The sequence below is a fragment of the Cervus elaphus genome, chromosome 8 (genome assembly GCF_910594005.1).
Source record: "Cervus elaphus chromosome 8, mCerEla1.1, whole genome shotgun sequence".
Lineage (NCBI taxonomy): Eukaryota > Metazoa > Chordata > Mammalia > Artiodactyla > Cervidae > Cervus > Cervus elaphus.
Genome location: NC_057822.1, coordinates 28,436,002 through 28,449,327, shown reverse-complemented (window position 1 = coordinate 28,449,327; position 13,326 = coordinate 28,436,002). Strand labels below are relative to the sequence as shown.

The 13,326-nt window shown below is 54.1% G+C and overlaps 1 protein-coding gene across 5 annotated transcripts; it reads left to right on the top strand.

The window, feature by feature from the left end:
- Positions 1 to 440: 440 nt before the first annotated feature.
- SLC11A1 (solute carrier family 11 member 1) lies at positions 441 to 12,924 on the top strand. Of its 5 annotated transcripts, XM_043910065.1 has the most exons (18): positions 441 to 663; positions 852 to 947; positions 1,270 to 1,610; positions 1,826 to 2,001; positions 2,550 to 2,683; positions 3,674 to 3,796; positions 4,107 to 4,226; positions 5,319 to 5,425; positions 5,850 to 5,920; positions 6,258 to 6,325; positions 6,707 to 6,862; positions 7,454 to 7,612; positions 8,983 to 9,052; positions 9,180 to 9,299; positions 9,709 to 9,858; positions 11,334 to 11,407; positions 12,091 to 12,282; positions 12,379 to 12,640. In XM_043910065.1, exons 3-18 carry the CDS (start codon positions 1,564 to 1,566, stop codon positions 12,490 to 12,492), a joined length of 1,881 nt encoding a protein of 626 aa, XP_043766000.1. In that variant the 5' UTR covers positions 441 to 663; positions 852 to 947; positions 1,270 to 1,563; the 3' UTR covers positions 12,493 to 12,640. The 5 variants fall into 5 exon arrangements, with proteins under 5 accessions (XP_043766000.1, XP_043765998.1, XP_043766002.1 ...); XM_043910063.1 differs by lacking the exons at positions 441 to 663; positions 852 to 947 and having other exon boundaries at positions 1,469 to 1,610; positions 8,963 to 9,052; positions 12,379 to 12,924; XM_043910067.1 differs by lacking the exons at positions 441 to 663; positions 852 to 947 and having other exon boundaries at positions 1,470 to 1,610; positions 12,091 to 12,244; positions 12,379 to 12,651.
- The last annotated feature ends 402 nt before the right edge of the window (positions 12,925 to 13,326 follow it).

The following is a 13,326-nucleotide window of genomic DNA, read 5'->3' as shown; positions in this document are numbered from 1 at the left end:
CCCTTACTCAGCCTTTTGTTCTCGTCAAATTCATTGGATCATACCCACATTAGGGAGAGAAATCTGATTTACTTAGTCTAGCGATTCAAATATTAATGTCCTCCAAAAACACCCTCACAGACACACCTAGAATGTTTGACCAAATTACTGGGCTCCCCATGGCTCAAACTGACACACAAAAATTAAACCATCACAGCCTCCTAGCCCAGCCTTATCCCCCAGCCACCCCACGTTGAGTCCAAAGTAGTGATTGCAAACCTGTGTAAACCCTAGAGGTCAAGGCTGGTGGCTTGAGCAACAAGATTGCACAGTGACAAACCACTATGCTGCTCTCTCATCTGTGACTCAACCATTCACCCCTCTACCCCTGCCTCTCCCGTCCCTCCAGCCTCTCTCATCAACAAGGAGCCAGGAAATTGGCTGCCTCCCACCACCCTGGGTTTCCAAGCTTTGGCTGAAGTTTTTGACTCAGCCTGGGGAAACATCATATCCCAGATCAAGTCTGGGTTTGGGAACAAGCGCTGATTTTCTCTGTGTCTGGAGGCCCAGACTTTGGAGTTGGAAACCCCATGACAATTTGAGTTTTGAATCTTCTTGGCAGAAAAGAAAGGTTACAGGATAGAGGACATGAGTGGGCATGGCAGGGAGAAGACTCTGAGGGAGGTAAGTGGGGGGATAAAGGAGCTGGCAGCTGGCAAGGAGAAGAGATTGGGAGCTGGAAGGGTCTAGAGCGAACAGATTGATCGTCCTAAAGTGGAATCCGGCCCATAGAAATGCTTGCTTAGGTCACCCAATATTTGCAAAACATTTGAGCCCAGTATTCAAACGCATACGTTGCATAAATTTTCCAGCATCCTTGACAAAACAGACGACATAGTGACAGTGGACCCACATCCGCACGTGACAACTGGCTGGAACCCTGTGAGCACCGCCCTCTTCAGACAGAGGTTAGGACCTTTGTCTCCACCATTCCCTCCCTCCCTCATAGCTCAGTCGGTAAAGAATCTGCGTGCAATGCAGGAGACCTGGGTTCGATTCCTGGGTTGGGAAGATCCCCTGGAAAAGGAAATGGCATTCCACTCCAGTATTCTTACCTGGAAAATCCCATGGACAGAGGAGTCTGGCGGGCTACGTCCATGGGATCACAAAAGTCGGACACGACTTAGTGACTAAACCACCACCACTCCCTATTACTTCCCCCTGATACTGAGGCTGAGCGTCGTTTGACATTGAGCACTGAGCCAGCACTGTTCTTCTCATTCCCAACAGGTCTCATAGTTTATCTTACCTGCCTGGCCTCCTTGGGCACCTTTTGACCTTTTAGCTAGACTGAACCCCTCATTTAACTGAAGGAACAAGCTCAGAGTGATCTGATGACAATGTCAAGTGGATCAGTGGCAGAACCAAGACCAGAATTCCAGTGCCTCTTTCTTCTGGGAATTTCTTTGGCCTGAATCTTCAATGTATGTCCCTGTGGCAGTGGCCGGAAGATCTTTCCCTGTGAGGCAGTCAGCGGGACACTGAGACCTAGACAGCCATCAAACTCCCTTCCTCCCAGTGGCCATGGGACCCAAGATTGAAAAGGAGAAGGACCTGACTGCTTGTACAGGGTGAGGGTGGGCTGGCGGGCAGTCACGTGATCTAGACATGCATGCCCAAGTGGCAGGAAGTTGTCCAAAATCAGAGCTAACTTGGGAGAGGTGCAGAACTCAGGGTGCCTGGAAGGGAGCCAGAGGTGTTGTGGGGCTCAGGCCAGGAGGGGAACAAATGTCCTTACTGTGGCCACCCAGACCCTTCCTCCAGAACTGGCCACTTCTGCCTTTGGAAAGTGTTTCACAACGTGCCTGTGTGTGAGGACAGCTGAGGATGGGCAAGAGGGCGTGGACCCGCACGATCACCACTGCCGAGAGAGGAAGCACAGGCTTGCCATGCCCGTGAGGGGCTGCCCGGCACGCCAGCCACTCGCACAGAGATTGCCCGAGTCTGCGGTCTTCATGCCAGGTGAGTGGCCCCCTCCAGGGACAGAGCCTGAGTGGGGGTGTGATGGGGAGAGTCAGGGCAGGCAAGGGAAGTCCCTGCTGCTCCATGGGAGTGTGGATCTCAACCGCAATTCCAGACACCAGGCTGGGGCTGGGCCCTTCACACCTCCAAGGGCAGAGCCTGGTCTCTGTGAACCCGGAGCCCTTGCAGCTTCCCTGGCTCCTGCAGGTGGCAGGGATGCGGCCCCGGGGCATGCGGTGGTGTGTTTTGCCTCCTCAGAACCCATGTCCCTCTCCACATCCTCCATGGAGAGAGAACTAGATCTGGGAATCTCTGCCCTCCCATGGAAGGAGGGAACCCTGAAGGTTCCACTTCTTAGACATCTTCCGGAGTGTCCGGTTCATGGGTGGAGGTGATGGACCTAAGATGGGAGTGAAGGGTTCTGATTCGGTGGGGCCTTCATTTCTCCTCTCTGCCAGGAGGAGCAGGGGGAAGAGGACAGATAGCTTTAACCCTGGGCCAGCAGAAAGAGGCAGGTCACTCATGAAGGCTCGTGGGGCCCTTTGCAGGTGACATGGGCCCCCCAAAGCAGGGAGGGACCAGATATGGCTCCATCTCCAGCCCACCCAGTCCAGGGCCACAGCAAGCGCCTCCCGGAGGGACCTACCTAAGTGAGAAGATCCCCATTCCGGATACAGAATCGGTGAGAACGCTGGAGACTTCCTGGGGTCTTTCAGGATGCACCGGATCGTGCGGGATCTCAGCAGCCTGGGGAGGGAGGTCTCCTGAAGACCAGGGCCAGTCCCTCCCGGCTCTGAGCCGCACTGACGGACAATGGGAACTGGCGCCCTCCTGCTTCTGTCCCCCGGTGCTTAGCTGGGGTGCTTAGTATTTGTCTAAAAATTCCAAGTGGCTTTTTAAATGAATCTCAGCTCTCCTAGGAAGGGGAAAGGAGCCAGGATGAGTTTGGGTTGCAGCCTCAAGGATTTGTTGTGATATTTAAAGAAAGGAAGCAGATAAGGGCATGGGAAAGGTGACGCCGGCGGGCTGGCTTCTGGGAGAGGGTGTGTGTTAGTTGCTCAGTCATGTCAGACTCTCAGCGACGCCATGGACTGTAGCCCACCAGGCTCCTCTGTCCATGGGATTCTCCAGGCAATGGAATGGATAGCCATTCCCTTCTCCAGGGGATCTTCCTAACCCAGGCATCGAACCCAGGTCTCCTGCACTGCAGACAGATTCTTTCCACGTCATCCTGCGTTTCCAGAATCTTCAGAGAGACTCAGGCTCCCCGGAATGGGGATGGGGAGACCCTCGGCTTAGTGGACTCGAGAGAGGAGGCCCTTGTGGTCTGAGAAGGGGCTGTGGAGGGAGGAGTTGGACCAGGGAGGTCTGACCCAGGAAAGCTTCCCTTTGGGCTCTGAGGATCTGCTGAGTCAGGGCCTGCAAGAGGCTGGCCAATCAGGTGTAGACTGCAGAACTGACCCATCCAGACAGCTGATCTGCCATGACTCAGCAAATCCTAAGTCCTTCCCACCCATGTGCTCCACTAACCCTCCAGGTGATAGCTCCAGGAATGGGGAATCGAGGGCAGGGCTGGCCAGCCTGGGCCTCTGAGCCTGGGGAGGTATCAACTGGGTGCTGGCCAAGGCCAGCTGTGCCCACCCAACTCCCCTCATTCCACTCCCCTCCACAGGGTGCATTCAGCCTGCGGAAGCTATGGGCCTTCACGGGGCCTGGATTCCTCATGAGCATCGCATTCCTGGACCCAGGAAACATCGAGTCAGATCTTCAGGCTGGGGCTGTGGCTGGATTCAAAGTGACGGAGTCGGGGCACCATGGGGAGGGCGGTGACCAGGCTAAGTGGGTGGAGACCCCCAGCTTTGCCACAACTCCCCAGATTGGCCTTCCTGGCCAGAGTTGCCAGGAACAGGTGTTAAGTTCAAATGGGCCAGAAAAGGGTCTCCAAGGCAGCCATGCCAGAATGTGGGGTGTAGGGGGCATTGTCTTCCAGCTTTGTCTCCCCCATCCTCTCCCCAGTGAATGTCCTAGGTTAGAAGGTCCCAGCAATTTGGGGGTTATCAGAAACTAGCCCCGCTGGCTGACGGCCTCTCCCTAACTTCTCGCAGCTGCTCTGGGTGCTGCTGTGGGCCACAGTGTTGGGCTTGCTCTGCCAGCGACTGGCTGCCCGGCTGGGCGTGGTGACAGGCAAGGACTTGGGCGAGGTCTGCCATCTCTACTACCCTAAGGTGAGCTTGGTACCCCTGGACAGGAAGAATCTGTAGCCACAAAATCCCAAACAGCCATTGAAAGCTTCGATGATCAAATAAAAATATCATCTCAAGTGGAGCACTGCAAGTCCACGTGATAGATAAGGCTGAGGCTCAAACAAATAGAATGCAGAATGGGAGGGACGCTAGAGGTACGTTGCTCTTTTTACTGAAGAGGACGTTGAAACCTGGGGAAGTGACTTGCCTAAGCGGAAAAATGGGGTGGGGGCGAGGCAAAATTGGAGTGGAATGACCATTGGCTAGGGTGCACACTGGGGACTTGGCTGTTGTCAGCGTCCGGGCAAACAAACAGAAATTATACCACTGGATTGGTCAAAGGCATCTAATGCAGGATGTAGTCACAAAGGTATTGACAGAGCTGAAGGAACAAGAGAAGGAGGTGTTACCCAGAGATCAGAAAGCTGCTGGACAGAAACCCAAGGACCATCATTTGCTGTCGAGCTTCTAGAAACATTGCCATCACTGCTGATTGGAGCCCAGGCTACGTGGCGCCCTTGCTGGGGCCAGCTCCAGAAGCAGGAGGGAAAAGATCTCTTCCTGTTTTTTAATTTTCCTTAAATATTTCTTACTGTTGACCTAAAACAGATATTTTAGGCCAGATATTTCTCCAGCCAAGATGAGTTTATTCAGGATCAGCAGAGAATGATAATTCAGGGTCTGTAGCCATGGGGAGCCACCTGCAAGGACTCTACACAAGGGAAGGAGAACACTTTTATGGAGGGAAAAGGGAAGTTGGGAGGCTGATAGCAAAGAGTCTATGACTTTTCAGTGCCTAAGTCCTTTCCAGCAAAGAAGAGTCTTCTTTCTCTTGGGCTCTGCTATCTTTGAAGGGCGCAGAAGCTTCCTCTTCCTATCTCCCGACTCTATTTAATTGACGTTTCTAATTTTACACGTGAAACCACCATGGCACCATGAAGCCAAATGGCAAGGCTACACTTGCAAATGTAGTTTGCAGGCTTCCAGCCCAGGCATATAGAATCAGCTACAGACAGGCGGGTGCAGGACTGAGACAAGAGACAGCCTTGCTGACGGGATTTCGTCCTCCCCTAGGTGCCCCGCATTCTCCTCTGGCTGACCATCGAGCTAGCCATCGTGGGCTCAGACATGCAGGAAGTCATTGGCACGGCTATTGCATTCAGTCTGCTCTCTGCTGGACGGTACTCCAGAGGGGCCCAAGCTCTTCAGCCCAGGGCTGGGAACAGCTGCCGCTTCCTCCCCAGGCCTTCTATTTCCCCCTGACCACTTCATCCTGCAGTCATCTCTGACTCAGTTATTGCCTAATCTGCCAGATGGGGAAACAGAGACCCAGATGTGTAAAGCGACTTGCTGCAAATTGGACAGATGTTGGTCATCTTGCAGGCTTCAGTACTGCAGCCCCAAGCTCCCTACCACGCTGGTCCCCCGCCCAGCATGGAGGTGCCATTTTAGGTCTCCAGCACCCCGGCTCCCCTCTCCCTCAGCTGTCTGGGGCCCCTTGAGTGCCTGCTCCCCGGAGGCCCCATTCCACGGTCTCCAGCCCTGAGGGTGGGAGATCCAGACTCCTCAACCGGGCTAGGCTGACCCAGGCCACTCTGCTTTCAGAATCCCACTCTGGGGTGGTGTCCTCATCACCATCGTGGACACCTTCTTCTTCCTCTTCCTCGATAACTACGGTGGGTGTGTGCCCCTCATCCCCAGCGGGACTCAGGCGAGGAGGGGGCTGGCAATGAATGTAATGGTGCTCTGGTGAACTGGGAGAAGGGCTCTGAGCAACCTCGCTCTGCACAGCCTTGAGCAACTTAGAGTAGTGTTTCTTCATCTACAACACGCAGATACTAGCACAGAGGTCACAGGGCTGTGGGGAAGATTCACTGTGGTAACACCGGTCAAGCCCGGGGCACAGTGCCAGGAACAAAGTGCTCAGGATATCAGTCATTAATAATTGCTTAAGTTACAATTTTGGTTTTGGGTGGTTTTTGTTGTTCTTCAGCCCCTTTGCTCTCACCCTAGGGTTGCGGAAGCTGGAAGCCTTTTTTGGATTTCTTATTACCATAATGGCCTTGACCTTCGGCTATGAGGTGGGAAGCCAGAGCCATAACAGGGCCCTGCACCAAAGCCACCCTACTCTGCCCCATGCAGAGCCTGACGGGACAGGGGAGAGGACCTTAGCCATGTCCCACCCCCACCCACCCCCACCCCCCATTTCCCCCTCCATTCCCCCACACCCCCCCTCCAGTCCCTCTCCCCCAACTCCAGCGTCAGAAGTGGACTGGAGGGTAGAACCGAGGCTCAGGGGTGGAGCGGGGCCTAACGAGGCTCCTCCCCACAGTACGGGAAGATCCCGTGGAGAAGGGAAAGGCTACCCACTCCAGTATTCTGGCCTGGAGAATTCCACGGCCTACAGCCCATGGGGTCACAAAGAGCTGGACACGACTGAGCGGCTCTCACTCACCCCACAGTACGTGGTGGCACGGCCTGCCCAGGGAGCACTGCTTCAGGGCCTGTTCCTGCCCTCCTGCGCAGGCTGTGGCCAGCCCGAGCTGCTGCAGGCCGTGGGCATCGTTGGCGCCATCATCATGCCCCACAACATCTACCTGCATTCCTCCCTGGTCAAGGTGAGCAGACTGGAGGGGAGGGAGACACGCCCTCTCCCTTAGAGCCATGCTGGCCCCGCCCCTTCAACGCCTGCCTCTGAATTTAGGAGGGAAGCGAATCATTCTTTATTCAATATATAATAAGAGAGGGTCTACTGTGTGCTGGGAGCTGAGGGTCAGTGAGGGAAAAGACAGATAAGTCCTCTGGCTTCTTAGAGCATGCATTTTTAGTCGGGGAGGCAGACCATGAGCAAGTCAATAGTAAAGGAAAGAAATGGATTGTGAAAGATGCTCTGAAAGAAACAAAAAAGCCTGATGGAGGATGACTGAGGAGGGGGGCTCCCCTAGAAAAGGTAGCCAGCAAAGGCCTTTCTAAGGCGGTGACTTTTGCAACATGAAGGATGGGAAGGAAGATTAGGGGAGAAGATATTCTAAGCGGAAGGACCAGCAAGTGCAAAGGTCCTGAGACAGAAACAAAGGACTATCCCAGACTAACATGCAAGGGGGCTTTAGAGAGAACGGGGTTTAGGGGAACATAAGTAGAGTATGAGGGTAGAGAGTTCTGGGACAACTCTAAGGGACTTCGATGCTTCCGTCCTTTTACCTTCATAGTCTCGAGAGGTAGACCGGTCCCGGCGGGCGGACATCCGAGAAGCCAACATGTACTTCCTGATTGAAGCCACCATCGCCCTGTCTGTCTCTTTCCTCATCAACCTCTTTGTCATGGCTGTCTTTGGGCAAGCCTTCTACAAGCAAACCAACCAGGCTGCGGTGAGGCACACCCCATATATTCACGCCCCTCAAGCTCTGCGGGGCACTCCAAAGAGTGCAGCTAAGCCCTTTGAGTCTCTGTCTTGCACTGGTAGGGGAGGGAGTCTTGACCCTGGCCTCTGACTGGGAGCCCCTGTCCCACCCTACTGGGGAGACACAGCTGCCCCCTGTAGGCTTGTAGAGGGTCAGCCCCCACACCAGGGGCTCCAGGGCACACACATCCAGGGGAGGTTATTGGAGGAAGCTGAGTCTTGGAGGACCCAGCATTCCAGCTGCACCTGAAGAATGGGCAGGATTTGCCCAGCCAGCTGTGGGGAGAACCTTCTGGGAGGGGGTGCCTGCCTAAGCATGAGTGTGAGGTTGGGAATATGCAAGCAGTCAGTTTCTTCTCTTGAGTTTCTAGCGATAATCTTCATTACTAGCAGATAGACCATCATTCATTCATCAAATATTTATTGAGCATTTGTTTTGTATCACCCAGTGTCTTAGACCATGGGAATACGGCAGCCAATGATACAATGGCCTTGCCCTCTTGCAGATTAACTTTGGAGGCAGTGAGCAAACTGGAAAAAAAATCAACCAATCAGTTGATTGATTTCAAAGGAAGATATGAACAATGTTGTAAAGAAAATAAAGGGGGTGATGAAACATAATTGGGGGTGTGGTGTGGGAGGGGCTTCTACATTAGCCCAGGTGGCCAGGGGAGGCCTCTTGGATGAGATGGTATTTGAGTGGACTCTGAAAGAGAAGGAACCAACCAGCTCCTCCCTGGCTTTCTGGGATTTGGGACCTGGGTCTGTCTCAGTTTTGGGGTGGATCTCTGTCCAGAGGCACTAAAGGGGGCTGGTGGGGCCGGAACAGACTAGTCAGGACTCCGGGCACACAGGCACTGTTGGGTGCCTTGCTGAGTGACCTTGTGAGGTCATACCCCTCTGTGAGTCTCTGCTCCTTAGCACAAGGAGAGAGATCTAAACAGGATGGCCAACTATAGTCACACATTGTCTTCGAGACCACCCGAGTCGCAGAGCTGTGGGAAGTGGGTCCCAGGTAAGGGAGAAGGGCCTGTGGGTTTGCTTGAGTCACTGGCAGCCAATTGTGTCTCTGTGGTAATGCTAGCTCTCACCATCAAAGAGAAGCTAGAAACCAGGCTTGTTAATGCTTCTCAATTGTAAACGTTGTCAACAAATTCACATTAAAGAAAAAAAAAAATTGTTGGCCAAGCAAAATATGTCGGGCTGGATTCAGATTGTGGGCCACCCAGTTTTCAACCCTTGGTCAAGGCTTAGAGGTCTGATTTTCCCGTACTGAGTGTGTGCTTCACATCTCCTTCCTACTGCCCGGTGCCCACAGTTCAACATCTGTGCCAACAGCAGCCTCCACGACTATGCGACGATCTTTCCCAGGAACAACCTGACCGTGGCAGTGGACATTTACCAAGGAGTAAGCGAATGGCGGGGCTGGGCACCTGCGAGGATCCAGCGGGACCCCCTTCGCCACGCCCACTTCAGGGGCGGAGTCTGTGCCAGGAGGGGGTGGGTCCATGGTCTGACCACACCCCTTCTTCCAGGGCGTGATCCTGGGCTGCCTCTTTGGCCCTGCAGCCCTCTACATCTGGGCCGTGGGTCTCCTGGCCGCTGGGCAGAGCTCCACCATGACTGGCACCTACGCGGGACAGTTTGTGATGGAGGTGTGGCTGGGCCGGGCCGGTGTCTGAGCACAAGGCAGACCACTCAGGACTCCGACATGGGCTTCCTTGATCCTTAAGGCAGCCCAATGGGTACCATTATAAGCCCCACTACACAGATGAGAAAACTGAGATTTAGGGAGGTGAGGCCTGAGACTCACCCAGGACTAATAGCAGCCTTTTCTCCAAAACGGTTTAGGCTTCAGCAATCAGCTGTAGGGGGGAAAACCTAGTCCCCAATTTCCCCCGTCTATCCCCTCACCACCAACTATAGACAGAGCTGCCCCCATTTCAAAGATGGAAAAACAGAGGGTTCCTTCAGGTATCAGATGGGCTGAGGGAGGATGGAGGATTCCTCCCCTGGAACCCCAGTCCTGCATCCCACCACCGAGTTCCCCACTGCATGCCCCAGGGCTTCCTGAAGCTGCGGTGGTCACGCTTCGCCCGAGTCCTGCTCACTCGCTCCTGCGCCATCCTGCCCACTGTGCTCGTGGCTGTCTTCAGGGACCTGCGGGACCTGTCAGGCCTCAACGACCTGCTCAACGTTCTGCAGAGCCTGCTGGTGAGCCTGCGGGCCCTACCACCTCCTCCGCCCTGTGGGGCCAAACAGGAACCACAGCAATTCCCTACCTCCCCAGACTCCCCCACCTCCCAGGCACAATTCTAAACACACTTTACCTACAAGGTTCTGGTACTCCCCATAGCTGCCCCAGGGTGTAGAAACCGCCATTTCCCCCATTTTGCAGATGGAAAAACTGATGCACGCAATTAAGTGACCAGTAGCAGAGCCTCGGGGCTGCCCTGGTGGCTCAGATGGTAAAGAATCCGCCTGCAATGTGGGAGACCTGGGTTCGATCTCTGGGTTGGGAAGATCCCTTGGAGGAGGGCATGGCAACCCACTCCAGTATTCTTGTCTGGACAACCCCCATGAACAGAGGAGCCTGGCGCCCCCTACAGGTCATGGGGTCACAAAGAGTTGGACACAACTGAGTGACTAAGCACAGTATAGCAGAGCTAGGATGCACACTCAGATAGTCTGGGGCCAGAGCCCCCAAGCACTTTCTCCTGCTTTGGAGCCCCCACAACCTTGGGGCTTCCTTGGTGGCTCAGACAGTAAAGAATCTGTCTGCAGTGGGAGATCTGGGTTCGATCCCTGGGCTGGGAAGATCCCCTGGAGAAGGAAATGGCAATCCACTCCAGTATTCCTCCAAAATCACTGCAGATAGTGGCTGCAGCCATGAAATTAAAAGATGCTTGCTCCTTGGAAGAAAAGCTATGACCTACCTAGACAGCATACTAAAAAGCAGAGACACTGCTTTGCCAACAAAGGTCCATCTAGTCAATGCTATGGTTTTTCCAGTAGTCATGTATCGATGTGAGAGCTGGACTATAAAGAAAGCTCAGTGCTAAAGAATTGATGCTTTTGAACTGTGGTGTGGGAGAAGACTCTTGAGAGTCCCTTGGACTGCAAGGAGATCCAACCAGTTCATCCTAAAGGAAATCAGTCCTGAATATTCATTGGAAGGGCTGATGCTGAAGCTCCAATACTTTGGCCATCTGATGCGAAGAAATGACTCACTGGAAAAGACTCTGATGCTGGGAAAGATTGAAGGCGGGAGAAGGGGATGACAGGGGATGAGATGGTTAGGATGGCATCACCGAGTCGATGGACGTGAGTGTGAGTAAGCTCCAGGAGTTGGTGATGGACAGAGAAGCCTGGTGTGCTGCAATCCATGGGGTCACAAAGAGTCGGACACGACTGAGTGACTGAACTGAATTGATTTTTGCCTGGGAAATCCCATGGACAGAGAAGCCTGGTGGGCCATCGTTTGTGGGGTTCCAAAGAGTCAGACACAACTGAGCGACTAGCACACACAGTGGAAGCCATAGACGTGGAGAAACAGGCTCAGTGTGGTTAGGGGACTCCCAAGGTTGCACAGTGAAGCAGAGGGTGACTGGAGCCCTGGCTTGCTCCTCCCCTCCTCACTGTATTCTAACGGCAGGGTCCTTCAGCCTCTTTCTTCTGACTCTTCCTAGCTTCCCTTCGCTGTGCTGCCCATCCTCACCTTCACCAGCATGCCCGCCGTGATGCAAGAGTTTGCCAATGGCCTGTGAGTACTCCCCAACCCCAGCACTGGGCTTACGTTATCACACTTGATCCTCACAACCATCAAGAGGTAGGAATTCTCACTATTCCAGATAAGGAGTATCTGATAAGATCAGAGAGGTTAAGAAACATGCCTAGGGTCACTAGCTAGAAAGGGGAAGTATAGCTAGCCAGGACTGGAATCCTGAGCCAGGGGCTATTTCTAGAGCTTGAGCTCCTCCTCCTCACCTCAGCCTCTGCTGCTGCTGGGTCGCTTCAGTCGTGTCTGACTCTGTGCGACCCCACAGACAGCAGCCCACCAGGCTCCCCCGTCCCTGGGATTCTCCAGGCAAGAGCACTGGAGTGGGCTGCCATTTCCTTCTCCAATGCATGAAAGTGAAAAGTGAAAGTGAAGTCGCTCAGTCGTATCTGACTCTTAGCAGCCCCATGGACTACAGCCTACCAGGCTCCTCCGTCCATGGGATTTTCCAGGCAAGAGTACTGGAGTGGGTTGCCATTGCCTTCTACGACCTCAGCCTCCACTCTTGCCAAATCCTGCTGGTGTGGTGCCTGGCCAGCCCAGGGGGCAGAAAATGGCCAGGGGTCTGCACCAGACCCCACAGCCCCGGGAAGCCTGCGTTAGCTCCAGGCTGACTGTGGGCCCTGGGGGTGATGCAGCCGATCCTGAATCTCCCTCTCATTCCCAAGGGTAAGCAAAGTCATCAGTTCCTCCATCATGGTGCTGGTCTGCGCTGTCAACCTTTACTTCGTCATCAGCTACGTGCCCAGCCTTCCCCACCCTGCCTACTTCAGCCTTGTAGCTCTGCTGGCTGCAGCCTACCTGGGCCTCACCACCTACCTGGTACTGCTGGAATGGCGGGTGCCTGGGGGATGGAGGAGGCAAGGAGAGGAGACCACAGATGGAGGGCATAGCGGGGATGCACCGGGGGCTTCCTCGTGGGTCTTCTCCCCTCCTCATAGCCACCCCTCCGTCAGGTCTGGACCTGTCTCATCACCCAGGGAGCCACTCTTCTGGCCCACAGTTCCCACCAACGCTTTCTGTATGGGCTTCCTGAAGAGGATCAGGAGAATGGGAGGACCTCGGGATGAGCTCCCACCAGGACCCGGCCACGGGTGGGATGAGTGGGCACAGTGGCCTGCCAGACAAGGGTGTGTGTGTGTGTGTGTGTGTGTGTGTGTGCGCGCGCGCGCTCACACACAGCAAGACAGAGAGGGAGTTCTGGAAGCCGGACGACGTGAGTTCCATAGGGACCTGCTGTTTCCTAGCTCAGATCTCAGTGTTCTTCACTATAAAATGGGGACACCTACCTTGCAATGGTTGTAAATAAGACACTTGAATGCAGAGCTTAGCACTTCAGATTTAAAAACAAAAGAATCATAATTCCAAAAGTATTTACTGACCACTATCACAGGAGTGATCTGACAGGCCCACCCAGTCCAGGGCGGGACCCAGGCTCCAAACTGACTTAAAAATAAGAGTTTGAAAATGCTAAATAAATGCCGTTGTGCTTAGCCCCTTCAGTCGTGTCAGGCTCTTTGCGTCCCCATGAACCGCAGCCCACCAGGCTCCTCTGTCCATGGGATTCTCTAGACAAGAATACTGGAGTGGGTTGTCATGCCCTCCTCCAGGGGATCTTCCCTACTCAGGGAACCTCCATCGCCTGCATCTCCTGCATTGCAGGCGGATTCCTTACCGCTGAGCCACTGGGGAAGCCCAAATAAATGATAATTCACCGCTTAATCCAAAGAGAAGGGAAACAGAGACTGGCAAGCACGAAATCCCTGAACCATCAACAAGTATCCCCCTCCTCGAATGTCTGCCTCTCGCTCCTACTCTCACTGGAGTGGCCTCAGCCATTCGGTTCCACCCGAAACCCATTTTCCAGGCAATAGAACGAGGGCGTGGTTTCCTCCCTTCGGGCA